We start from the raw sequence: 25,764 nt of genomic DNA, 5'->3' as shown, positions 1-25,764 counted from the left end.
TCCTAGTATGTGCTAGACCTCTGAGTCCATTGTCTTCACTTCAATCTAATCTTAAGTTGTTAAAGATGGCCTAGCTGTGTGTTTACTGCGGACCTTCAGAGCTTATCTAGATTTTGTGTAGTTCTGATTAGATCATATGCATCTAGTGGTTCAGCTGTTTTTAAACTTTTATTATTTATAAGGTCATTCTCTGGAAAGGCTGGTAGGTGAGAGCTAACCTTCAACCAGCATCTCCCATCGCTGTGCAGCTGCGGAGGCAGCGTGTGAAGGGCACAGGCTGTCGCCCCCCGGGTTCTGCCACTTGTTAGCTGTGTGGCTTTGGTTAAATCGCTTCAGTTTCCTTCTCTTTATCTAACCCAGACCCTTGCTGAGCTGACTGCATCCTTGGAGATGTCAGTTCAGTGGACCCTGTCCCCATGCCGTCACTTCCAGGGCTTTCCACGCTCAGGGCCACCCTGGCTTCAGGTTCCATGGCCTGAGGTGTCCCCTTCCTGGCTCTCAATCTAGTGCTTCCAGTCTCAGTCCCCCTGTGTTTACTCTCGGTCCCCCTGTGTTCGCTCTCAGTCCGCATGCACCAGTCCATGTGCCTCCACAATCGATTCACATGCATTTACTTTCAACCCACGTGGGTCCATTGTCAACCCACGTGCACCCACTCAGTCCCTGCGCGTCCACTCTCAGTCCCTGTGTGTCCACTCCCAATACGTGTGCATCCCCAATCAATACCTGTGTATTTACCCTTAATCCAGTGTCCACTCTCAATCCACACGTGTCACAGATATTTTTTCCCTTTGTACCAATCACACTGACTCTGATGTTAGACTTGGCCCTTTTACTTTTTCCCCGAATATCTTAAACACAATGTGTGTGTGTGGCACATTATAGCGAAGATGGGCGGTTGGGAGTTTGCGACGGTGACCCTTCTGTGCTGTTCGCAGCTTCCCCTGCCCCGCATTGCCTGGCAAGTCTTCGCTTTTCTCTCGCACCCACACGTGCCCGTTCCTTTCTTCCGCGGAGCAGTTTCAGCCGCTCCTGCAGCGGCTCTGTCTGTGCCTCCTGCCCTCTCGCCTTCACCGCCCAGGGGCGGGCGGGTCTGTCCTGCGGGAGGAGGGCTCCCTGCTGAAGGGCAGCGGCGTCGCCTTCCCCGCCTCCCGCGCGAGCCCTGTGCCCTGCGCGCTGGCCCGCAGTGGCCGGCCGCGCCCGTGAGCCGCCCTGTGCAGTGGGACCCCTCTGGGAGCCAGGGAGCCGCTAGGCGTCGCTGCGGGTGGGATTCCCCGAGGCCGGTACGGCGCCCGCCCCGCGCGCCGGGCCCCCGCCCGCGGTGGTCAGCAGAGCCCCTTCCCCGCAGCGGGCCGGGCCGAAGTGTGCAGCGGCACCGGCGAGCGGTTCCGGATCTTCCGCGCCGAGAAGACCTACGCCGTGAAGGCCGGGAGGTGGTACTTCGAGTTCGAGGCTGTGACGGCCGGGGACATGCGAGTTGGCTGGAGCCGGCCGGGCTGCCAGCCTGACCAGGAGCTGGGCTCCGACGAGCACGCCTTTGCTTTCGACGGCTTCAAGGTGAGCGCCCGCCGGCCCGCCCCTGGCCGCGTGGAGGGGGGCCTCCTGCCGCGTGCGGGCTTTCCCCGGAATCTCCCTGGTAGGACAGTGACCGCAGCGCTCTCCGGAGCGCGAACTTGGGAACGTAGTTCCTAGGGAATTTTTTGTCCTTGTAGTTTAAAAAACATTTTTCTCTACCCCACAAATACAGTAAAATCACTATCAAAAACATGAATCACCCATGTCTATCAAAAGTATTACAAATACATGTGCTAATTAAAAATGCATACAGTTTGACACAGTAGTTCCCTGGAGGAAATTTATCCTTGAGTGACAGATAATTCGTGATGGTAGACACACTTAATAACTATAAGAACAGCTAGTGCATTGTGGTTTGCAATCACAAAAAGTTTTGATTTTCAACATTGTTAGTGATTTTCATTCCTTAAGCTGTGGGGAAGCTGGTCAGGTGCTTATTTTATCATTTACTTAAACATCATATAAATGTTTATTATTTTTATTTGTATACATTATTTAAACATTAAAAATGTGTATATATATGAACATAGCTGCAATAGAATAGTAATAGTCTTTTTTTGGGTGATAAAGTTATAGATATTTTATTCTTTTATCTGTATTCTTTGATTTTTCTTTTGTGGCTTTGTATTCCTTTTCATATGAGGGGGAAAATCTAATTGAACAAAGGAAGTTAGAATAAATAAGCCATCACATGGAGACTTGACTGTGGGTGTTCAGTACGCTTGTGCGGGAAAGCATTTCCAGGCCAGAAGTTAGTATTGTGTCTTCCAGGACAGCCCACCCACTTTGTTCTGGAACATCATGCTTCCTGAACCCTGGTTTTTATTTCAGGTCGGAAAATTTAACACCTTTCAATACCTAATTTGGTTAAATAAATTTTTAAAAAACTACTGTGTAGTCCAGATGAATCATATTGTTTTGCTTGGTGACCGTGTTACATTATGCATCAGCTCACAGTGAACTTCATGCGTAAGGGGAAGGTTAAAAGACTTCACTGGGAAATGAATCAATAGAACTAATTCTGTACCTATAGATCAGTAGAAATATTATTTATCAAACCGTTTTATGTTTTATGTTTTAAGTATATGAGATCTCACCTGTGTTTATCTAACAATATTAGTATGTATATTCAATCTTTAGCTTTCTATTTCAGCAAACATATTAGGAACATTTTTAGGTTTGATTTGAACCTTTTGTTTTATCATAGAGGCTGGGGAAACAGTAGGTTTACAGTTCCTATGGAAAATAATACAATAATGAATAAATTATAATGCAAGAATAAACTCTGTTTTGCAACTGTAAACCTACTTTTGCCCCATCTTGTATATTGAAATGCTTCTAAATTTCTGTTTTGTTAAGTATCAGTGCCATTGGTTCCAAGGAGTGCAGTTTTATTTTGAAATGGATGAAAATTAGAATGTCATTCAATGATAAATTCCCAGCTGGATTCTCTGCTCATAATTCTTCATATTTTGGGGAGTAGAGAAAAACCACCCATGTCCAGGGAAGCATTCACAGTAGGGAGATGAATACATTTTTAAAGTCAAAGAGTTTTTCTTTTAATAGAAAGTGTGTGGAGTAGATTTTTAAAATGACAGACTCTCAAAATCATGAAATAGCATTTGGGTTTTTCCCGAGTCGGTGCATACAGTGTTGCTATTAGGGCCTCAGGATTCCCAGACACCCCGTGTCCAGGGCCCCGCAGTGGACATGCACTGGCTGGGGGGCTCCCCGCTGTCGCCCTCGTTACCGGGAGGAGGGGCTGCGGGGAGTCCTGCAGGTGGTGGGCGGGGTCTGTCCTGCTGGCTTCCTGGGTGGCAAATGACCCTTCTGTCCCAGGCCCAGCGGTGGCACCAGGGCAATGAGCACTATGGGCGCCCCTGGCAAGCTGGCGACGTCGTGGGCTGTATGGTCGACATGACGGAGCACACCATGATGTTCACGCTGAACGGCGAAATCCTGCTCGACGACTCAGGCTCAGAACTGGCGTTCAAGGACTTCGACGTCGGCGACGGTGAGCGCGTTCAGGCTCGCGGCACAGGGAGGCGCTTTGCTCTGATGCCATATGACTGCTACTTTTGTATGAGGGGAGGGTAGAGGGGCTGCCACTGAGAGTCCCACACTGCCTGCATGGCTTATTTGATGCCACACCCTTGAAGTCACTTTAGCAGAAGCACCATCTACACTACTTAGCCAGGGTTTCAGTAAGGCTGAGATGGCTTTTATGAACGTCAATAAGAAGGTAAATGGCAGCGAAAACCATCATTTTCCACAAATGTTAAATTTTTATTCAGACCTTCCCTCTGAGCTAGCATAGCTTCTTTCTGTTCATTCATTTCATAAGAAGATAAGGAGAACCTCCTCGTTCAGGCCCTCCGCTGGATGCTGAGATGACAGAGGTGAATAAAACATTGTCCTGTCTTCATGCAGGACTCGGTAGCCCAGGGGCGTCAGCACTTGTATAACTTCTGATCAGTGGAGAAGTTCGAAAATAAAGAAGTGCAGAAAGTGGACGTGAGCACAGTGCTGGGAGCAGGCAGCTGCCCGTGCACCTGCGAGGGCCTGGTAGGGCTGTGCAGCTGCAGGCCCTTAGTGAAGCAGACGCTTCCAGAGGGGCCCCTGGCCACAGGAGGTCATTTTAATTTACGTTCATTTAAATCGAATGAAGTTAAAAATTGACTTTCTGAGTGGTGCTTGCTGCGTGCGGGTTTTGGAAGGCTCAGTGGGGAGCTCTGGCTAGTGGTGCCCCTGGTGGACAGCACAGGTGTAGCACACGTACGGCCTCCCGGGAGGTTCTGTTGGACTGTGTGGCTAGAGCAGCGGTTTTCAACCGACCTGCCACACGGAGTTTTACAACAAGCAGCACCTGACTTTTTAGTCAGGGGCGCTGACCTCTTTTCCCTTAGATTGTCAAACTAAAAAATGACAACAGCCAACACAACAATAGCCGTCTGGTGCGAATTAATCAAAATTGTACCTATTTTTTTTTTGGTCAGATCGGAAAAAAATATATTTTTTCTTGTGCCGCAGAATTTTAGTAATTAGTTTGTGTGTGCCAGGAGATGAAAAAGGTTGAAAATTGCTGTTTACAGCATAGACGCAAGATTATTTAATAAAATACTATATCACTATTATTTCAAAATGAGCTAAAGCATTTTTTTAGAATGACTTTTGGGTTTATTCTATTCTTCGAATATATACAGTCTTGGATTTTAAGACACCCCTCAATCGGTGCTCTGGTGCGTTGTATTTAGGAGCAGTGCCGTGGGTGGGGGGAGAGACTTTTTCTGTGTTAACCTGTCTCTCCACCGTCATACACATATTATGGGTATGGCCAGAGATTTTATTTTTTTAACTGGTTGTTATTTAAAATGTTTGCATACCGTGCTTTCCTTCTTTGGGAGTGAAAATCTCGAGGTGCCGTGGTGAGTTGTTTGGCTGACACCACAGGTCCTCTCAGGAGGACGTGACAGTGATGCGGGGGGAGCACCCCCTGTGCTCCCTCAGTGCATGGTCGATGCTCACGCTGCAGCGCGTCGCACAGGCCAGTCACCGCGGCTGTGACCGCGCCCGTGGGCTCTGTGGTGAGTCTGGTGACAAAGTCACACGCACCACTCTGTTTGATTTTAAGTGTAAAATCAAATGATGATTAAATTTAAAAAAGGACTTGAAACTTGTACCGATAGGTCTGTTGTAGAGTTAGCAGAGCATTCTGGTGACTTGCCTGGAAGCTGTGTAGTTCGCATTGTTGGACGTGTGGGGAAAGTGGCCTCTCAGCCTGTGAGGCAGGGTCTCAGGTTTATGGAGCCCTGGCCATAGCTTTTAACTTTGTAGGGTCAGTCATGGTCGTGCGTGTTCTGCCGTGGGGGGAGCCGATCCACGCCTGTGGGTTTTCCCTTCCCCCTCAGTAACCCTGCACGGCTTCCTAAATAAGAAGAAACTCGGTGGGCCTTCCCTGGGCGCAACTCCGGTGGGGGGCCTGCCAGGAACGAGTTTGAAGATACACAGTTTAGGACCAGCAGATTTTCTGGCACAGGGATATCTTGTGATTGCCCACATGCTAAAAAAGCTTTGCAATTGCTCTATTTTCAAATGGCTCTGACACCTGTCTCTCTGTCTGCGCCCTGTGTTCCTTATCACGCTCATAACTCCTTTTTACTGCCAAAAAGACAGACAGCTCAGCCATATGTGTCTATTAAAGCAGGCTAAAGAGCCATGTGGTAAGATGGATGAAAGAAATTCTGTATGTAAAATATATACACACATACATATTATATTTATCCAGCCCTTTTCTCTGACTCCTTGGGGGCAAGTATTTAAAACAACTTTCCTTGGTTACCCCTTCAGGAGCTGGCACAGCTGCAGACACAGCTGCCATTTCTAAAACGTAACTAGAAGCTCATCGTTCACTCCTCCTGGAACAGAACTGGGTGCGCCCTGCGTCCTGTGCCCTGGAGGCGGCAGTGCTGTGCAGCCGTCTATTTCCACTCACATTACAAAACGGGCGAAATCATTATGAATTCTCAGCTGTAATTTCTGTTGTCTTGTGCTATTTTGAAGGTTATATATTGCTTTTATTGCCACTAATGTCAACAAGGGAAGGAGTAAGAATCACCATGGTAGAAAATTGTTAGCCTGTTCTTAGCAGCCACTGCTTTTTGATCTGCACATTAGGTTCTCAGATTTGTAGCCTGCATTCCAATACTGACCTTGTTTATTGTGCTGAGCACTTGAACTTTTGTATAAAATATTATAGAAAGAAATGAAGGGGACATAAACACCCTCCACCAAAATTACCATCTTGTTCTTTTGCCAAAGACAGTTGATTAAAAATGAAACAAAACAATGAACAGAATTGGTAAATTTTCCTCTCTTATTCAATAGTGGAAAGATTTACTAACCCTGTCACACATTAGATTAGCTTATGAAATGTATTATTTGTTTCTCCCCTATTGCTTTTTTGCTATTGCTTTTGATTTAGTATCTTGTTTCCTTTAACTCACTCTTTGATTTCCTGTCTTGTTTAGGTCAGACTGCATTAAGCTACAAAGATTGCTACATGGAAAGAAAAGAGACAAATGGATTAGCTTCAGTAGAATTTTAACAACTCTATCAAAATAATTATTTATGTATATATTTTTTTCCATGCTTAGATCTAGTATGGCCCAGGAAAAAAAGGGTAGAATTCTCAGCCCTGGCCACACAGTGCAGTTGGGTAGAGCATCATCCCTACATGCCAAGGTTGCAAGTTCCATCCCTGGTCAGGGCACATGCAAGAAGCAACCAGTGAAAATAACTGGAACAACAAATGCATGTGTTGTTTTTTTTTCTCTCTCCCCTGCCCCTTCCTCTCTCTCTCTCAAATCAATAAATAAAAAACAAATAAATTTTAATAAAGAGCAGAATTCTCTTCTAAAGTCAAAAGCAGCTATGAGTGGATGAAAACCTTTCAAATGTTTCTTCCAGTCCTTTTTCCTTTGAGTGTTGTGTAAAGAATTCTGAGTTGGGGGTTTGTGTCGCTCAGGTTAGCCGGACGGGAGAGCCGCCGCGTGGGCTCTTATGTTTCTCACTTCCCCTCTGCAGTGGGGCTGTGCGCCCCGGAGCCAGGGCTGCGGGACGCGGTGCTCCTTCTGTGACTGTGTCCCCTGGGGTCCTGGAGGACTGTGGGGCTGCTTAGCATTTATCTCCTTTCACAGAAGTCCAGGTTGAAGAGGGACTTGTCCGGGGGTCGCAGTTAGTAAATTATGATGCTAAGATCAAATACTGCTCTTCTGACCTTACAACTAGTACTTAATGTTGGTTCTCTCTTTACTCTGTTGCTGTCTTCACTGTAGGGACCTCTCTCAAAATGATAGCAATTCTGCAGTGATACTTTTGGTCATTCTGTACTGACAGGGTCACATACTGAACATTTGGATTCTTCTTTCTTCTAGGATTCATACCTGTATGCAGCCTTGGGGTGGCTCAGGTGGGAAGGATGAACTTCGGCAAGGACGTGAGCACCTTGAAGTATTTCACCATCTGTGGCTTACAAGAGGGCTATGAACCATTTGCCGTTAATACGAACAGAGACATTACCATGTGGCTAAGCAAGCGGCTTCCTCAGTTTCTCCAAGTTCCATCAAACCATGAACATATTGAGGTTTGCTTTTTCATTAAATATCAGACCAGTGCCAAAAACCAGGAGTGCAATATCTTTGCACATGGGCGTTCGTATTGAACAATTATTGTCACTTACTGAAAATGGTGGCGCCGATGTGTTATATAGTAGTGGAATCTAAGAATTGGGTCATCAGCCTTGATTTTAACTACTTGATGAGTAGCTGATGAGACTGATGCTTACTTATTAATTCTCATTCTGTGTAGGTGGTGTCAGGCTCTGTTTGAATGTGTACAGTTATAACATGAATTTCTCAGGCTGTCTTCTGAGTTAGAAGCAGAGCTACGAGTGTGTCTAACACAGTGCTCACCCTGTGCAGTTGTCTCACTGACAAAATCCCGCTGCGTTGGCTGTGTTTGGGGCACTGAGATGTGCCGTGAGTGGTCTTTAGGACCACTGAGCCGGCAGTGATGGCTGGAATTGAACCATCACTTCTTTGTTTGCTAGGTGACCAGGATAGACGGCACCGTGGACAGCTCCCCGTGTCTAAAGGTCACGCAGAAGTCATTTGGCGCCCAGAACAGCAGCACCGACATCATGTTCTACCGCCTGAGCATGCCCATCGAGTGTGCGGAGGTCTTCTCCAGGCCAGCGGCCGGGGCGCTGCCGGGGGCCGGCCTCTTCGGGCCCAAGAGCGACTTGGAGGATTACGACGCGGACTCCGACTTTGAGGTTCTGATGAAAACAGCACATGGCCACCTGGTACCCGATCGCGCTGACAAAGACAAAGAAGCTCCAAAACCAGAGTTTAATAACCACAAAGATTACGCGCAGGAGAAGCCCTCTCGTCTGAAGCAAAGGTTGCTGATCTGTGCACAGTGGTTTCCGTGTGTGCCTGTTGGGTGGGGCGGGGGACCGCGGGGGTCTGGGATTTCCCACCCCAGCCTTTCCTTTCCCTTTGCCCTTCTTCATACACACGTCCCCTACTGGGGACAGTGAAGCAACCTGTCTGTCATCTGATTTGTTACCACAGATGTAATATATCCCGAGTTACATTTTTATGCATTTTTCCATGCATTACTGTAAAAAAAAACACCCACATAAGAAAATGTATCATTTTCACCACTTGTAAGTGGACTTAAAACTTGGAGTGTGCAGCGCAGTTAAGTGAGCAGCAGTCCTGAGCGTGTTCCCTTTGTTGTGAAACACACCTTTGCGGTAGTTTCATCTTGCAAAACTGAAATCCTCTTCTCTCCAGCCCCTGCAGGCTCTTGGGACCACTGCTCTGCTTTCGGTCTCTGTGAGCTTTCCTGCTCTGGCACCTCTTTTAAGTGGAGTCATACAGCCTTTGTCTTTGCGACTGGCTTATGAGCTTTAGCGCAACGTCCTCACAGTTCATCCAGGCTGCAGCTTGTGTCAGAACTTCTTTTCTTTGTAAAGCCGAGCCATATGCCATTGCATATACAGGACGCTTCTTTTTATCCACTCATCCATTCATTGATAGATGGATATTTGGCTCGATTCCATCTCTTGGCTATTACAAACAGTGCTGTTATCAACATGGGTATAAAAATACTTTGTCAAGACCCGACTTTCAATTGTTTTGGATATATACCTGGAAGTGGGATTAACGGTAATTCTATTTTTAAGTTTGTAAGGAACCTTCATGTTGTTTTCCATAGCTGTCGTACCATTTTATGATCTTACCACACTGTACGAGGGTCCAAATTTATTTACATTGTTGTGAACTCTTGTTACTTTCGTTTTTTTTTTTTGTAGGAGTTATAAGGTGTGAAGTGAGATGTCTCATTATGGTTTTGATTTGCATTTCCCTGATGATTAGTGATAGTGAACATCTTTTCATATTCTTATTGGCCATTTGTAGATCATCTTTGGAGAAATTTTTTTTTCCAAATTCTTGGCCCATTTTTGGGTTGGCATTTTTGTTTTTTGTTGTTGAGTTTTAAGAGTTCTTTATATATACTGGATATTAATCCCTTATCAGATATGTGGTTGACAAGTATTTTCTCCCAAGAGTTAGTTTTTAAGATGTCTATATTTACATTCTTGTTGAACTTAAGAATAGTCTCTGTAAATAGTATTTTCTGCAGACAAGAAAGCAGATTGTTCTATCACTTTTTGTTGCACTGAATCTGGGTTTCTCCACCTCAGCGTGCTCTGGGCTGGATAATCTTTGTTGTGAGAGCCTGCCATCTGCTTTCAAAGATGTTTAGCAACGTCCCTGGCCTCCCCCACTAGATGCCAGTGGCACTCACTTGGGCCTCATCCCCACGTTGTGACAACCAAAAATATGTCCAGATGTTGCCAGAGTCCTCTGGGGAGTAAAATCACCCTGGTTGAGAATCACTCCACTAAACTGACTGTGTGCTCATGTTTGAAGTGGGCAGAACGTTCACTGTTGCTGATTCTCAGTCCTGTAATATTTTCAGATTTCTGCTTAGGAAAACAAAGCCAGATTACAGCACAAGCCACTCCGCGCGGCTCACTGAAGACGTCCTCGCGGATGACCGGGACGACTACGACTACCTGATGCAGACGTCCACGGTACGAGGGCGCGGCCCGGGCCCTGTGCTTCGTTGGTCTCTCGGTGTGCCTGTGTTTCAGAAAGCCCACTGGGAGCCGTCATAGTTAGCAAGCTTGTTTTCAAAATAATTGCTTATTTGGGGGGACTAAAAGGTGGAAAATGTGTGTATGTGCAGTCAGGGAGCTGTTTTAGGAGAAGCGTCCTTGCTGATGCCTGCAGTCCTGATTCTGCCATCTTGTTTCTTGGCAAAATTTGAATTTGTGACTTCGTTTTTCCAAGTACTATAAATTCTTTCATCTTTGTAGTATGTCTAAAAGAAGATCACTTATTTTTTTTAGAGATCAAATTTTGCTGCCTGTCATTTGAAATTTTCAGAACAACTTGTGGCAATGGGAAATGGAAAAAAAATAGATAGTTAAGGTGATTTTAAGATGTGACTATATTGCACATTTGCGCCAGGATAGGTGAAGTGCATTCACAGGTAGATGGCAGGTGTGACTCTCTGGCATAGATCAGCGTGCTGTGCACACTGGCAGAGTTTGAAGTGTACCTGCCTAACAGTTGGTGATTTCATTACATAGCTATACTGTATATGTACACACACATATGGCATGCATGATACATGTGTGCTCACAACACACGCATACACACTTGGGACTATAAAAGTATCAAATCATTTACCATGTTTGCTCACATAGTCTTTTCTCTTTTTCCTACTATTTCTAGTTTAATTCAGGATCTCTGTTTTAAAACTCTTATTTTGCAGTGTTAGTCCTTGGTGCCAATAGCATTTTAATTAGGCTCGATGATTTAAAATAAATATAGTCTTTGGCAATTCAAAGACATTGCAGGTTGAAGTTTCATTTCATTTTCCTTGCCAACGCCTAGTTTTGCTGTCTTGACAGTACTATTACTCAGTGAGAATCTTCCCTGGACAAGAACCGGCCAGCGTCTGGGTGGGCTGGATCACATCTGACTTCCACCAGTACGACACATGCTTCGACTTGGACCGAGTTCGCACAGTAACCGTTACTCTCGGAGACGAAAAAGGAAAAGTGCACGAAAGGTTGGTTGTTCTCCATTTCTTGCCAATGGCATCGGATGAAAATGTTGATACACCCAGGAATTTTTTGTCTTGGATTTCATGCCCAGGGTAATATTTCTACTTATAAGAGCAATATAATCAAAACCTTAATATCAGCACTCTTTCTGTTGCTCATGCAAGCCAGTGAGGAATCTGAGTATATTTAAAGTGAGAACCATTCTAAAGTGAGAGCAGTGCTTCTTTCTGGGTAACAATCCTGTGTTCTTCAGGTGGCCTTGTACGAGACTAACACTGGGTTACGATCCTCAGCCTTCGGGCTGGGGCTGTGGACGGGTGAACATGAGGCAGTTAGCACATGGTCCGATACGTATGGTGGGAGCTGGTTTGTGGTGGGGAGACAGTCGGAGATGTGAGGGGCTCGTGGTGTAGACCAGGTGGACACATTTGAACTTGGACTGAGGAGCAGTGGGTTCTTTCCTCAGCTTGGCCATTGACTTGCTGTGTGGCTTTGGGTAAGTCAGTTACACTTTCTGTGCCATCCTTTCTCATTTGTAAAACAAACTCAAACCAAACCTTCAAAAAAGTGAAGAAGGCTATCTTCCTTGCAGAACTAGCCAAGAGAAGATCTGACCACTTGCATCTACCTTTTGTGCCCGTGCATCCTCTCTGATCCGCTGTGACAGGTCTCGTAGAAATAGTCCTCCATACGTGGCTTTTCTTTTATCTCCGCTCCTCATTTTTGGTGACTAGAAGCTCGCTCTCCTGCCTTCAGGGTTCGACACCTGAGACACTGGAGCTTAGACCCTGAGTCAGTGGGCCTGGCAGAAAGGTCCAGCGAGGGCGCTTCACGGCAGTGCGGGGCCCCGAGCCTCCTGTCTCCAGGGCTGCCCTGGGGGGGATGTGTTTGCTAACCGGAGAAGGCGACAACATAAGGAAATAACTCCATCTAGTGACAAGCGACCAAATAGATGATTTTGGTGTAGGAACAGTCTAGATGAGGGCTGTTGACTCTTACGTAAGTGGTGCAAAGAAACACAGTTGACTTTTGATTATTCAGAAACTGACAGTATCTCATCTTCTTGTTCTTTGCCTGCCTTTGACATTTTTTTTTATTTTTTATTTTTTGCCGATCTCATTAATATAGCTACTGTATAGTGGCAGACAAAGCACAAATAACTTAAGTTTTGTTACCATCTTTGGTGAAGGTTTTGGTGAGGGTAGAACTCAGGTGGGGTTTGTGTTTAATACTACTGATTTTGTGCATATTGTAGCTCAGTCTGTCTCTCATAAGAGATCACTGGGAATTGTCCATGAACGGATATGTTTTCAGCCAAATTGTAAAGATATTGAATGACTGATGGCTCATGACAGAATTTTCCTAAGGACTCTGATAGTGTTTAAAAATGAATGCTTCTCACCTCAGAACAGTGGTTAAAAAACAACAAAACCTGTGAGAACGAAAATTACAAATTTGGATGATTATTAAATAAACTTTTTTGAACTTCAGAAAAAGGCCCAGTTTGGTTTGAGTTTTTGGAGGGAAGGTGCAGGTCAGTTCTTACCTGGTTCCAGCTTGTTGACCTGTCTCCATTAGGCGTGGACTTAGGGACGCGTAAGACCTGATTCAGAGCGCCCCCTGGCGCCGGTGAAGTTCTGCTCGGAGTCACAGACTCGGGCCCATGTGCACCTCTCCCATCACAGCATGAGCTTGTTGCTTGCGCAGCATAATTTAGGTTTAGTTTGCAAGATACACATGCTTTCTGTTACCCACGTGGTCGTACAAAGATCAAAATGTTTTTTGAAATTCAGCATCAAACGCAGCAACTGCTACATGGTGTGTGCGGGCGAGAGCATGAGCCCCGGGCAGGGACGCAACAACAACGGGCTGGAGATCGGCTGCGTGGTGGACGCCGCCAGCGGGCTGCTCACCTTCACGGCCAACGGCAAGGAGCTGAGCACCTACTACCAGGTACCGGTGGGCGCGGTCTGCCTCTCTGCAGGGAAGCCTTGCTACCCATTAGAGGAGAATGCATTTTGTAAGATCAAAAAATAAACTAGAAAGAAATGAAAACAGAAACGAGTTAATTAGGTGTTCTACTTCTGCTTGAGTATGAGCTGTGCCGTGTGCCCTCTGGGGCGCCGAGTCCTTCCCTCCGTAAGTGCTTGTGTAGTAAAGAAGCGAAAGGCTCCTAGCAACTATTGGAAGACAGTATCGCGTGAGAGAAAGGACACATCTCCGGTTCCCTTTTGTGAAGTATTCCTTAGTTGTTGTGAAGACAGCGTTTTCTTTCTGTTCCTTCCTTTACAGTGAATTTATTATTAAATTCATTGGTTTCTTTAAGGTGGAGCCAAGTACCAAGTTGTTCCCTGCGGTTTTTGCACAAGCTACAAGTCCCAACGTTTTTCAGTTTGAGTTGGGAAGGATAAAGGTAAGAAAGACTCACTCTTGGTATTATATGTGGATTGTGTTCTGTTAGGGAATAACATTTACTTCTTAAATGAATTCAGTATTTTATTAGTACTGCTATTAACCCTATAAACTGTTTTGTAAAAGAAAGTTAGCCATGTTTAAAAATTCTATAGTCTATTTCAGGTCATTAGGAGAATGTAATTAAAAATTCATCCTCTTCATTCATCATAAATATAATTGTCAGTAAAACTTGGCTTATACAGAACACAAATGCAAAATTACATACAGCTTGGTAATCATGGAACTGCAGGCGAGCTGGCGGCCGGGCTCACAGAGCTGAGGCGGGGCTTCCTTGGGGATGCGCGGGGCGCAGGTGTGGACGGGTTCTCTGGGGACATCAGTGAAAGAACAGCTACGTTGCGTGGGGTGGGTCAGGAAAAGCTTCAGGAAGAGGGGACGTTTGGTTGGTCCTTAACTGCTGCACAGGAGACCTGGGGACACTGACAGGGGGCGGGGCGACAGAAGGCAGAGATACGCACGCGTGAAAGTGCCGCGCTGAGGCACGCAGTGCGCCGTGCCAGAGGCGCCTTCTGATGTGGCTGGGGGTGAGCGCGCACAGGAGCGCCCCAGGCCGCGTGGGCAGGCCGTGCTGCGAAACCGGCTCCTGTTACGTGCAGGGCCGCCCCCCAGAAATGTGAGGCGGGAGACTGAGCGTGATCAAGCGTTGGGGGAAGAACGTCAGTGCTGACCGGGGAGAGGCCTCGGCGCTCCCAGCGGGAGGGCCGGCGGTAGCAGCGCAGGTCAACAACGTGATGCCGTGTACGCGGGAGAGGACGGGGGTGGGGGGGGCGCAGTGATAGAGGGGAGGGTGTTCGAGAGGAGAAGTTAACAGAATTTGACAGAGAATTGAACTGACACTTGTTGATGAATTGGAGTCAGGGACTCTCGGCGAAGGAAGAATCAAGGGTTAACAGAAATGCTTAGTGCGTACACGGAACAGATGCTAATGCAGCCACAAGCAGGAGACCTGGTTCCAGGAAGGTGGCACTGCCAGCAGCCTGGGGGGCCAGTCTGAGCGGTGTGGGGGCCCTTGGCTGCACCCGCCTTCTCCAGGGCCAGCGAGGGTGTGGCAGTCACCTCCCCACACCGGTGTCTGCCCTGGACTGCGAGGCATTTCTGTCCCTCATATTTTCTCCTTTCAGGAGTTTCAGACTTATTTCCTGTGTTTCTTGTATTGACTTCAGCCGACATGCAGCAGGTCCTAAGTGTATGGCCTGTTCTGCAGAATTCTAGTCGCCGGTACCTCAGGGAGTGTCCTAACGGCCTTCGTCTGCTTCCTGTCCTAGAACGTGATGCCCCTCTCGGCGGGACTCTTCAAGAGCGAGCACAGAAACCCTGTGCCTCAGTGCCCCCCGCGCCTCCACGTGCAGTTCCTGTCGCACGTCCTGTGGAGCCGAATGCCCAACCAGTTCCTGAAGGTGGACGTGTCCCGGATCAGCGAGCGCCAGGGCTGGCTGGTGCAGTGCGTGGACCCGCTGCAGTTCATGTCCCTGCACATCCCCGAGGAGAACAGGTCCGCCGGTGCTCTGGCACCGTCCCAGGGGCTCCGGGGGGGGGGGGGGGCGCCGGGGACACACAGTGAGGTTTAAAAAGACCTTATTTCTTGTGTCCAACAGAGGCATTATTTTACATGTTCCAAGTTTCCATCATTTTCCCAACCATGTTCCTGAAATAGCGATGATGCCGCTGTAGAAGAGGCAGCCTGGGAGGGCACTGTTCCTTTCTGCTCCCTTGCTTTTTCATGGCAGCAGCAAGGAAGGTCTTGGGGGCGCCCCGCAGGCTGACTCGGGGCTTCGGGAGTGAAACGGTGTCGTACAACTGCAGGGTGTTAGAGACGGAATCACAGAAGGCAGTTTAACCCTCTGTTTGACGGTGTGACATGAATGAAAGAAAACTGAAAATAGGCTGAGAGCTTTGGGAGCAGGTGGACCTGCGCTCTAGACAGCGATTGTGGTGACACGGAGCGCGGCCTGCACGCACCGGCGGCTTCGTGAGTCGCAGCTTCCTGTGCGATAGCCCTTGAGGCTGCGAGGGTTCATTTCAGCAGCCTCGTGATAAGAAGGTGCTGCGTTTTGGGCCAAGACTGGCCTCCCAAAATACCGTCAAAAAGTGCAGTCACAGAGTGGAAACACTGCATGGAAAATGCAAAGATGAACATTTGCTGTTCTTGTATTTGAAGTCTTCACTCTTAGAACAGCGGCAGGAGATAGGCCCATTGTGCATATTTAGACATGCTTGGCATTTAAAAGAAATTTTAATAGCTTTAAAATTCAGTGTGTGTCTTGGGAAACAGCTTGTCAGTTTCTCAAAAAGTTAAATGTCGACGTGCCATATGACCCATCCGTTTCACTCACAACGAGTATGTACCCTGGAGAAATGAAGATACGGCCGCACGGCACCAAAGGCCGTGCGCCCACATTCAGAGCAGCCTGAGTCACAGCAGCCGAAGAGGGGGGCAGCCCAAACGCCCGGCAACGGGGGCATCAGGAAGTACAGTGTGGTCTCTCCAGACGGTGCTATTCGGCAAAAATACAAGGGGATGAAGTAATACATGCTCTAAAATAGGCGAAGCTTAAAATATTTTATCAAATTAAAGAAGCCATTCACTAAGGCTGCATATTTGCAGGATTCCATTTCATTGAAAAGCCATGACTGCGGCTCTGTGGCCGGAAGGAAGAGTGATGGCTGCTCAGGGCTGGGGGCCTGGGGCTGGCCGCCCGCGGGCGCCGCATTTCTCGTGGGGCGAGGACAGTGCTTGGAACACAGGCTGTGGTTCTGGTGGCACAAATCCGTGAATATACTAAAACCGGGGAATTATATATTGTATATACATAAATTTTATCATATGTAAATTATATCAAAGATATTTTAAAAGAAACCCAAAGGAAAATCTAGGCAGGTAGATGTATGTGTATGTTAAATATTTACCTATTTTAAGTGAAATAGTTAGAAATATGTGTCATTTACAATGTTCTCTTTAGATGACTGAATTTTATTTTAATTTCATTCTTATTTTATGCAAGAAAACGTTTATTGGAAATTAGCATCTGGTTTAAAAAGAATTACTCGGCAACCAAAAGAAAGATAACATTTGGGAAGGAATTTTTCTTTGTGAGGGGAAATATTATCTCTCTACTAAGCGGAGAATTTTAGGATACTAATTAATATGTGGGCATGCCACAGTCAGACACCCAACATATGCTCCTGTCGGAGTAACTTAGAATTCATATGAATTACCTGTGACAAATTTGTGGATGATTTATATTAATTACTGGTGACAAGGGAATGGATAATTTAAACTCTTCCTACGCCCAAAGCATTTGAGTCAGTTTCCTAAAATGTATACAATGCAAATGCCTAAGAAAGTGCCCCGGGGATGAGGTTGCAGAGAACAAAGCGGGAGCGGCAAAGCCGGGGCTCGGCAGGCAGTCACTAAACACTGCTCTGTGTGGCTGGTCGGGTCCGGTTCCACGCTGGCCTCGGGCTTCCTGGAAGCCAAAGGAAGATCTGATGAGTTTCAAATTCAAATTCCAAAAGGGAAATAAATGCCAACTAGCTGTGCGCAGAATCTTTTTCTCATACCCCAAACAATTGTAGCATGGCAAGTAGTTACCATTTTAGAATTTGGGGTCACAGGAGATGTGCGTGAGCCCTCTGTTTTCACGTCTCCGCCGGACAGCAAGCCCCCTGCGGACAGGAGTCGTGTCTGTTTGGGCCACCTGCTGTCACCCGTGCACGGTGCTTGGTGTGTAACTGACACGCTGTAGTACTGAGTGAAGAAGAGTGATACTGAGTCATCCCCTGGGGACTTGAAGGAGTACAGGAAGTTGCATCAGTCAGCTTTTATGCAGTGATCACCCCTAAACCTCAGTGGCTGCAAATAAGCATCCCTTGCTCGTGTTGCACGGGTCCTGGGTCCCCTGCAGCTCTGCCCAGACTGGGGGTGGACTGTAGCGTGGCCCTGGCTACTTCTGACCCTGAGAGCCAGCTGGCGGGCAGCCCCGATCCGGGACGGGTCATTTGCATGGCCGAGGGTGGCTGTCCAGGAGGACCAGCAGACACTGCAGGCCTCTAAGAGTTTTCTCGGCGCCCGCTGCAGGCGTTGGGTCCGCTTGGGTTTTGTGGGCACAGCCGGTCATTTAGTCAGGCCCCAAGGAAGTGGAGCAGATAGGGTTACCCAGCCTCAGGGAAGCGGGCGGGGAGTGTCCACCGACGGCAGCGTAACCCACAGCCTGGCCTAAGCAGGTGCTGCATTATGTGTGTGCCATCGTCCTCACAGCAGATAACATAACGCGTCATTTCTTTTGCGGTCCTCCACTTAAAGCCATAATCCATTAAAGTATGAATATTACTACAAGGGAAGACAAACGAAATTAGTTGAGGTGTGTGCCTTGGTTTGCCCTGTTGTGAGTTGAAATTATGAGATGCAGACTACAAATCCTGCAGAATTCTCTCCTGCATTGCACACACGTGCGTGAGTGCCCGTGGTGTTCCTGCCCTGGATACAACACGGGGTGAGCAGCAGACCTGACCCTCCCCTTAGAGTGTGGTCTGGAAGGAAGAGGTGTGTTCAAAGGGAATCGCCGTGCGAGAAATGGGTGGGGCATGGGTCAGGAGCGGCAGCAACAGGGAGACTTGTAGTCCTTCCACGTTTCTGGCGTGTCGTGAGGGAGACACCGTGTCCTTCAGGAAGAGCCTGCAGTGCAGGCAGTCGGTGTTGCTGCAGTGAACACATCTGTGCATTTGACCTTCCTCCCGGCTGCAAGGCGGGGGACTGTCTCCCCGGGGGTCGAAGTCCGGCTAAGACCTGGAGGTCGTTGTCCACCATGCTTTGCAGGCGGGGCTGCTCATCGGTACCTCTCCAAGAATCGGGTGCTGGCAGCGGGTCCCGCGGTTGTGTGGTGGGTAATCGTTTGCTTTCAGATTTTAGTGCAGGAAGCTTCCAATTCTGAGAGTTGGGAGGTGGCGTCTGGACCAACTGCACCATAGAGCCACGGTGGCTTTTCATGTTAATGCCTGTGACCCAGGCACCCCAACACAGTGGCTGGGTATGGGCAGGATAATGGAGTGGCTGGGGTCTGACAAAGCCGAGCACCAAATGGTGACTGCTCGGTACCTCCTGAGTCCCCGGCTGGGTTCTGGGAACGAGCTGATGTTGGTGAACGAGTGTGTGGCAGCCCCATTCTGATGAGCTTCTGTGGCAGCCTCGCCAAGGACCCCTTTCTAAAGGAGCCGTGGCTCCTCTAAAGGAGTTCTTAAAATGGACTCTATTCTCAAAGGAAAGACTTTAGGCATATTCTGGCCCTATTTTTGATGTTTTATGTGTTGAAAGGTCATGGTTTGTGGCAGAAGCAAAATGACCTGAATTAGGAGCGGGTGTGAACTCCGTTTCCCAGCAGGAGCTTTCCTCAGTGACAATGTCACTGTAGTGTGTGTTTCCGGGGCCGGGGGCGGCACACCTGGTGGAGAGCAGGCGGCATGCGTGCGGTCTGTGAGGGAGGTCGGCCGAAGGGAGGCTGTGTCCGGGGAATCAGTCCAGTTTCCTGCTCTGGCTGCTTAGGCGGATAGCTCACAGGCCTGAGAAAAGGGTGCAGACTCCTGAATCTAAGGCCGAGTTTTCTGGGTGCTGGAAACCAGTGAGCCAGTTGGAAATGAGACTTGGGGTTTTCAAGGAGTGCTCACATTCTGAACGGAGGGGGTCCCCAGGTGCAGGCTGAGACCCAAGTATCTGAGAGGTGCCCCGACCTCGGGAGCATGGACGATGACGAGGGTACAGGCAGGAGTGGGTGGAAATTTTCAACATAAAATTCTGTATAGAAGAACTCTCGTAAAACGCGTAGCACTGCTTATTAAGCGATCTATGCTGCCATTCGCACGCCACGGGAGAGGGCGGGGAGCCGGAGAGAGCGTGTGTGCGTGAGCTCCCAGGCTCCCCCGTGACTGAGGGTGCCCCTCCCCGCAGGTCCGTGGACATCCTGGAGCTGACGGAGCAGGAGGAGCTGCTGCGCTTCCACTCGCACACCCTGCGGCTCTACTCGGCTGTGTGCGCCCTGGGCAACCACCGCGTGGCGCATGCGCTCTGCAGCCACGTGGACGAGGCGCAGCTGCTCTACGCCATTGAGAGCAAGTACATGCCCGGCCTGCTGCGCACTGGCTACTACGACCTGCTCATCGACATCCACCTGAGCGCCTATGCCACCGCCCGGCTCATGATGAACAACGAGTTCATCGTGCCTATGACCGACGAGACCAAGAGCATCACGCTCTTTCCGGACGAGCACAAGGAACACGGGCTGCCCGGCATTGGCCTCAGCACCTCGCTGCGGCCGCGCATGCGCTTCTCCTCGCCCAGCTTCGTGAGCCTCAACCACGACTGCTACCAGGACAGCCCCGAGTTCCCACTGGACACACTCAAGGCCAAGACGATGCAGATGCTGACTGAGGCTGTGCGGGAGGGCGGGCTGCGGGCGCGGGACCCTGTAGGAGGCACCACCGAGTTCCTCTTCGTGCCACTTATCAAGCTCTTCTACACGCTGCTCACCATGGGTATCTTCCAAGGCGAGGACCTGAAGCACATCCTGCAACTGATAGAGCCCCGGGTGTTCAAGGAGGCCGTCCCGGAGGAAGAGCAGCAGGCGCCACCCGTGGAGCCCCGCACCGATGACGCCAGGCTCGAGGGTGCACGTGGAGATGCAGCAGAGGGGCTGCTGCAGATGAAGCTGCCTGAGCCCGTGAAGCTGCAGGTGAGGGGGGAGCCGCGGGCGAGCGGCGCGGGGAGGGGCGGGGGGCGCAGGGCTGCAGAAGGCCGCGGCACCGAGGCCGTTCTTTGTGTGTGTGTTCCTGTGTCGTGTAGTTGACTGGAAAGCTAACTGATGTCCAGTTGTGTTTTGGGACCCATGAATCTGATTTTCTTATTATTTGGAATGGATTTAATGAACTTTCCAATTGAGTCAATTTATTATAGGTAATAAAAGATAAATGTAGTATATTTACCAAAGTGGTTTTCTTGGCCAGATACAGACCTGTCTGCTATACATGTCTGATAGTCTGGCCTATCACTGTGTGTATGTATATTTGTACAGATGTGTTTATGTGTGTATGTGTATCTGTATAGTTGTGTGTATATGTATATTTTGGGTGTATGTGTATAGTTGTGCATTGTGTATCTGTATATTTGTGTGTGTATATCTTTGCATGTGTCTGCAGTTGTGTTATGTATGTGTATGTGTGTGTCCATTTGTGTATATGTATTTGTGTGGATAGTTATGTGTATGTGTGTACATGTACATTTCTGTGTGTGTATAGTTGTGTATGGGGTATGTATACACATATTTGTGTCTGTATTGTGTGCATGTGTGTATGGATATGTGTGGTTGTGTATGTTTATGTGAGTATATTTTGTGCATGTGTGTTTATGCGCACATGCATGCACGTGTGTGTATATTTCTGTGTGCATACAGTTGTGTGTCTGAGTGTATGCATGTGTCTGTCTGAAGGCCAAGGACACGGGCTTCTGTCTGCCAGCTCTTCTCCTTGCTCCAGGCCCGTCCCCATTCCGCGTGCCTCTCCTTTGGTTTCTGCACATGCATCTCCCCATGTGTTGTTGGAATGCCTGAAATCCAAGGGATTTGGACCCTTTCCTACCCCTCCCGCATCTTGCCAACCTCAGGGCACTTGTCCTGCAGCCAGGTGTCACTTTCTGTGTGTGTTCCTGAGGAAGCGCAGGCATGGCCTGTCTTTGTGCTCAAGCTGTCTGAGCACCTTTCTTCAGCCCCTTTGGTCTACTGGGACCACCTGGGCGTGTGCGTCGCTGGCGCGCTGCTTCCCTCTCCATCCCGCAGGCAGGCCTCCCGCTGAGCCAGGTGCTTGTGCTGGGGGAGGCAGAGGGGAGCCCCGCCTTCCAGAAGCGTGGTCCTGCAGGGAACCAGACACTTGCTGACGCACTTCTGTCAAATACCTTGCTGCTGCCTATGCTAGTGACCCGGCCTGAGGGAATAGGATGGGTGACGAGAAGGGTAGGAAGGGTTAATAGGAGGCTGTGAGAGAGACAGGGGAGGCCTCTGGCTGAGGTCCAACTAGTGTGTGTGTGTGTGGGCAAGGAGCTCTGCACGCAGAGCCTGCGGCACCGCAAGCCCTGAGCAGGAAGAGGCCGTGTGGCTTCAGCCGTGGCCGAGGAGAGAGGGTGGGACAGGCCGAGGGCGGGTCACATTGATGGGAGCCACGTGATGGATTATGAATTTTAGTCTAAGTGCAATTAAAACCTATGAAGAGTTTCAGGAAGAAAATTTCATCCTGAAATCACAGTGCAGCAGCCATGAGTAAAACAGGGAAGAGGGAGAGACCGGCTGGTCCAGGGCAGACGGGGTCAGGAGGCTGTCACGCAGGCCCAGGCCGAGGGCTGGCACTCATACCAAGGAGGGGGCATAGAGCAGGGCTACTTTAGAGCCACCATTGACAGAAATGGCTTTCATGAATGGTGACATCAAGCGTTTTAAAGGCTTTTTTAATAGTGCCTTGTATTGAATCACAATTGGTATTAGTGTATTTAAATGTTTTCCTAAACTCGGGCATAACATTTTCTGGTTGGCATGTCTCTAAGGCCTTACTATACAGGTAAAAACCCTTTCAGCTTCCTGTAAGAGAATATCCAGTTAGCCATTTAGGGACTATGCCATAAAACCACTAAATTAACTATGTGCAAAGTCCAGAGGTAGACAGCCCTAGAACTGGTAGAACTCAATGGTGCCATTCGAACCCAGAACGCAGGGTCCTACTGTGCTGCCTAGTCCGTGGTTTTCATCCTAAGGGTGTAACCCCTCTTTCTCCAGTGAGTGCGCCGTGACCCGGTAACTCTCACTTTGAGAACAGAGTGTTCCAGCCTGTCGTTAATGATGGAGAGTCTTTCCCAGGAGACCACAGGCGGACTTCTTACCTCCCTCACTAACCTCAGCACGATGGCTGCGGAGGGGCCAGCCCGGGGAGTGCCCCCCACCGGGGCCTGCCTTTGCCATTGTGGCCTAGGTGGGTTCCGTCTCGTTCCAAGGGACCTGCTGCCCCAAACCAGGCTTCTGTTTGTAAGGGAGCAGAGTTGGCAGCTGGGCACCTCGGCCCGGATTTTGATTAGCTACCCATAAACTATTTCAAGATTCAGATTTCGTGTCTTTTTAATTGTCTTCTTAGATGTGCCTGCTCCTTCAGTACCTCTGCGACTGCCAGGTCCGACACCGGATAGAAGCCATTGTGGCCTTTTCGGATGACTTTGTCGCTAAGCTGCAAGACAACCAGCGCTTCCGCTATAATGAAGTTATGCAAGCCTTAAACATGTCGGCCGCGCTCACAGCCAGGAAGACAAAGGAATTCAGGTCCCCACCTCAGGAACAGGTACAAGGATGAGTGGAAAATTCTTCCTTTTCGCTTTGGCTTGTCGCTCATTCAGGATGCATGCGCTGCACAATTATAAGTCGCAGTGCATTTTCCCCTGTTCTCTTTAAACTGGCCAGGTTGGCGTAGTCAGTGTTCTTAGTTTCACCAGTGAATCCACTTGGCTAGTTTGAACAAGTAAGGGACTTACTAGACGCAGTGAGGTGTACAGTGGCCTCGCCGAGGAGGCCAGTGCGCTGCGTCCTGGGGTCTGCCGACGGCATGGTGTGCAGCCGCCGGTGGGTGGCCGTGGCCGGCCCAGTCCCACTGCCGACAGGGACCCTTGACTCCTAGGATGCAGTGCTCAACACTCCTTATTTTAAATATGTGTTTATTTCCTTACTGTTCATTTACAGCTGACATTCAATATTATTTTACATTAGTTTCAGGTGTATAGCATAGTGGTTAGACATTTTTATACTTTACAAAGAAGACACCTTCTCTTTGGTCCATCCCTGGAAGAAGAACCAAATGTCACGGCCACCATTCTTGCTGGATGATTGCTCCCCCGTTTGTGGTTTTTCCTCCTGTTTAGCTCCAAACACAGGTCTCCCGAGGGTACAGCAGAACCACAGACATGTACCTGAACCAAACAGTGAGCGAGTCTGGGGACCTGGGTTTTCTGGAATCTTCCTCAGAAGGGGACTCATAGTGTGAGAAGTTCAATGGTGTCTTCAGTATCTTACTCTTACCGTTTCCCCCCAGATTCAAGATGCCAGTGTTTAGGGACTAGCTGCAGAATTTACTTTTCTCAGCAAAATGTAATTTCTTTGAGGGGAGGGACAGAGTGTGGCTTATGCTGTAAACACCATTTGCTGAGCAGAGGACAAGCCCAGCTGCTCCCCGGCCACTCCGCGTGTGAGGCTGCTGCCTCTGGAGGGGTGCGGTAGGTGTGCCTTCGCTGTTCTGCCTGCGCAGGACAGCCGTCACCCCGGGGTTACAGAGAGCACGGCAGGCCTCTGAAAGACAGAGGGAGGAAAGGGGACTGGGTACAGGGCTCAGAACTGGAGGAACAACCTGGCGGAGAGCTCCTGGGCTTTCGTTTTGCCTTAGACTGTCCCACACTTGGCGCTAAGAAGCCAGGCACCCAGAATGCCGGTAGCCTAGACAAGGAAAGCCCCCCAAGAAAGCCTTCTGTGTGGCGTGAAACCAGGGAAACTGTTTCTAGGAAGACAGAAAACGCTTAGCTGTTAACTGCATGCCTCCAGCCGAATGCCACAGCAAGCCCTGGAGCCCAGCCCCCACCCCAGCAGCATTGTGGCGTGAGGGTCCCAGCCTTCCAGCCTCTCCTGGGGGAGGGGGACAGGTGCTCCGTCCCAAGGCCCCCCACGGTGTCAGCAGAGGCCCCAGAAGCAGAGGCACCAGCCAGGGCTGCGTGAGTGCGTGAGAGGCACTGGGACACCCAGCCTTGCCGTGGGCGCAGGTCCCCCCTCCTTCGTGGGTCCAGGCAGGCCAAGTGGGGGATGGGCTTCCACTCCCACCTGGCAGTGACGAAGCACCCAACGCTCTTCTTGAGCCACATAATCTCAGGATGTTTAAATAAGGCCCAAAGTCCCATAACACAGTGCCAGAATGTCCAGGTTTCCCCTGAAGATCACTCATCATACCAAGAACCAGAAAAAACTTGAATGAAAACTATAAGTAATAGACCTCAACTCTGAGATGACAAAGATGTTAAAATTATCTCACAAACCATTTAAAGCAGCCATTATAAAACTGCTTCAAAATGAAAAGAAGTCTCTGCAAATAAATAGAGGCTAGAAAGAACCAAATGGAAATTTTAGAAATGAAAGTAATATCAGAACTTAAAAACCCTCAGTAGATGGACTTCACAGCAAATGGGGAGACAGAGGAAAGAATCATTGAATTGAAGAAAGAACAGAAGAAATTATGGTCCTGAAAAGAAGAAAATGGACTGAAAGAAATCAAAGATGCCTCAGGGAGCAACATCAACGTAACAGGGAGGCCTGAAGTCCCAGGGCTGAGAGACAAAGGGTGAGCTGAAGAAATGCTTGGAAAACTCACGGTTGAAAACTTCTCAAATGTGACAAAAGATATACAGAAAGAGATTCAAGAAGCTGGGTAAACTCCAAACAGGAGACCCACAGAAATCTAAACCAAGGCATATCGTAGTGAAACTTCTGAAAACCAGAGACAAAGGAAAAAATCTTGAAAGTAGTGAGAAAGAAATGATACCTTTAGGAGAAAAGTAATTTGAGTGGCTGGATCTCTGCTTAGAAAACGTGGAGGCCAGAAGAAAGGGGCGTATTTTTCAAGAGCTGAAAGAAAACAAACTGTCAGCCCAGAATTCTATGCCCAGAGAAATATCCCCAGAAATGACAGGGAAAGAAATCAAGACCTTGTCAAATGGAGGCAGGAACCCTGTGAAAATTTGACTGTAGCTGACCACCCTGAAAGAATGCCTAAAGGGTGTTCTTTAAACAGAAAGAATTTAAAGGCAAAAGAATGAAATTTTGGCAGAAAGAAAAAAAAACAACAAACAGGGTTAAGATACAAGTAAATACAATGCATTATCCTTCTCCTTTGTGTCTCTAAAAAAAAAATTCGTGTGTAAGTGGATCTGTGCAGTTCAAACCCATGTTGTTCTG

General features: G+C 48.6%; 1 protein-coding gene across 1 annotated transcript in view; it reads left to right on the top strand.

Annotated features, from left to right (window-relative positions):
• RYR2 (ryanodine receptor 2) overlaps nucleotides 1-25,764 on the top strand; it is a 558,936-nt gene that overhangs the window by 339,811 nt on the left and 193,361 nt on the right. Inside the window, exons 27-37 of the mRNA XM_054584705.1 lie at nucleotides 1,349-1,557; nucleotides 3,415-3,589; nucleotides 7,509-7,717; nucleotides 8,183-8,535; nucleotides 10,126-10,240; nucleotides 11,126-11,286; nucleotides 13,075-13,234; nucleotides 13,608-13,694; nucleotides 15,022-15,248; nucleotides 19,698-20,478; nucleotides 22,916-23,116. Coding sequence (XP_054440680.1) covers nucleotides 1,349-1,557; nucleotides 3,415-3,589; nucleotides 7,509-7,717; nucleotides 8,183-8,535; nucleotides 10,126-10,240; nucleotides 11,126-11,286; nucleotides 13,075-13,234; nucleotides 13,608-13,694; nucleotides 15,022-15,248; nucleotides 19,698-20,478; nucleotides 22,916-23,116 — 2,678 coding nt within the window. The remainder of the gene's footprint in view (nucleotides 1-1,348; nucleotides 1,558-3,414; nucleotides 3,590-7,508; nucleotides 7,718-8,182; nucleotides 8,536-10,125; nucleotides 10,241-11,125; nucleotides 11,287-13,074; nucleotides 13,235-13,607; nucleotides 13,695-15,021; nucleotides 15,249-19,697; nucleotides 20,479-22,915; nucleotides 23,117-25,764) is intronic.

The sequence above is a fragment of the Pteronotus mesoamericanus genome, unplaced genomic scaffold (assembly GCF_021234165.1).
Source record: "Pteronotus mesoamericanus isolate MK-2021 breed Mesoamerican mustached bat unplaced genomic scaffold, CSHL_Meso_final contig_120, whole genome shotgun sequence".
Lineage (NCBI taxonomy): Eukaryota > Metazoa > Chordata > Mammalia > Chiroptera > Mormoopidae > Pteronotus > Pteronotus mesoamericanus.
The sequence above is the reverse complement of the archived record's forward strand: the minus strand, read 5'-3'. Positions and strand labels throughout refer to the sequence as shown.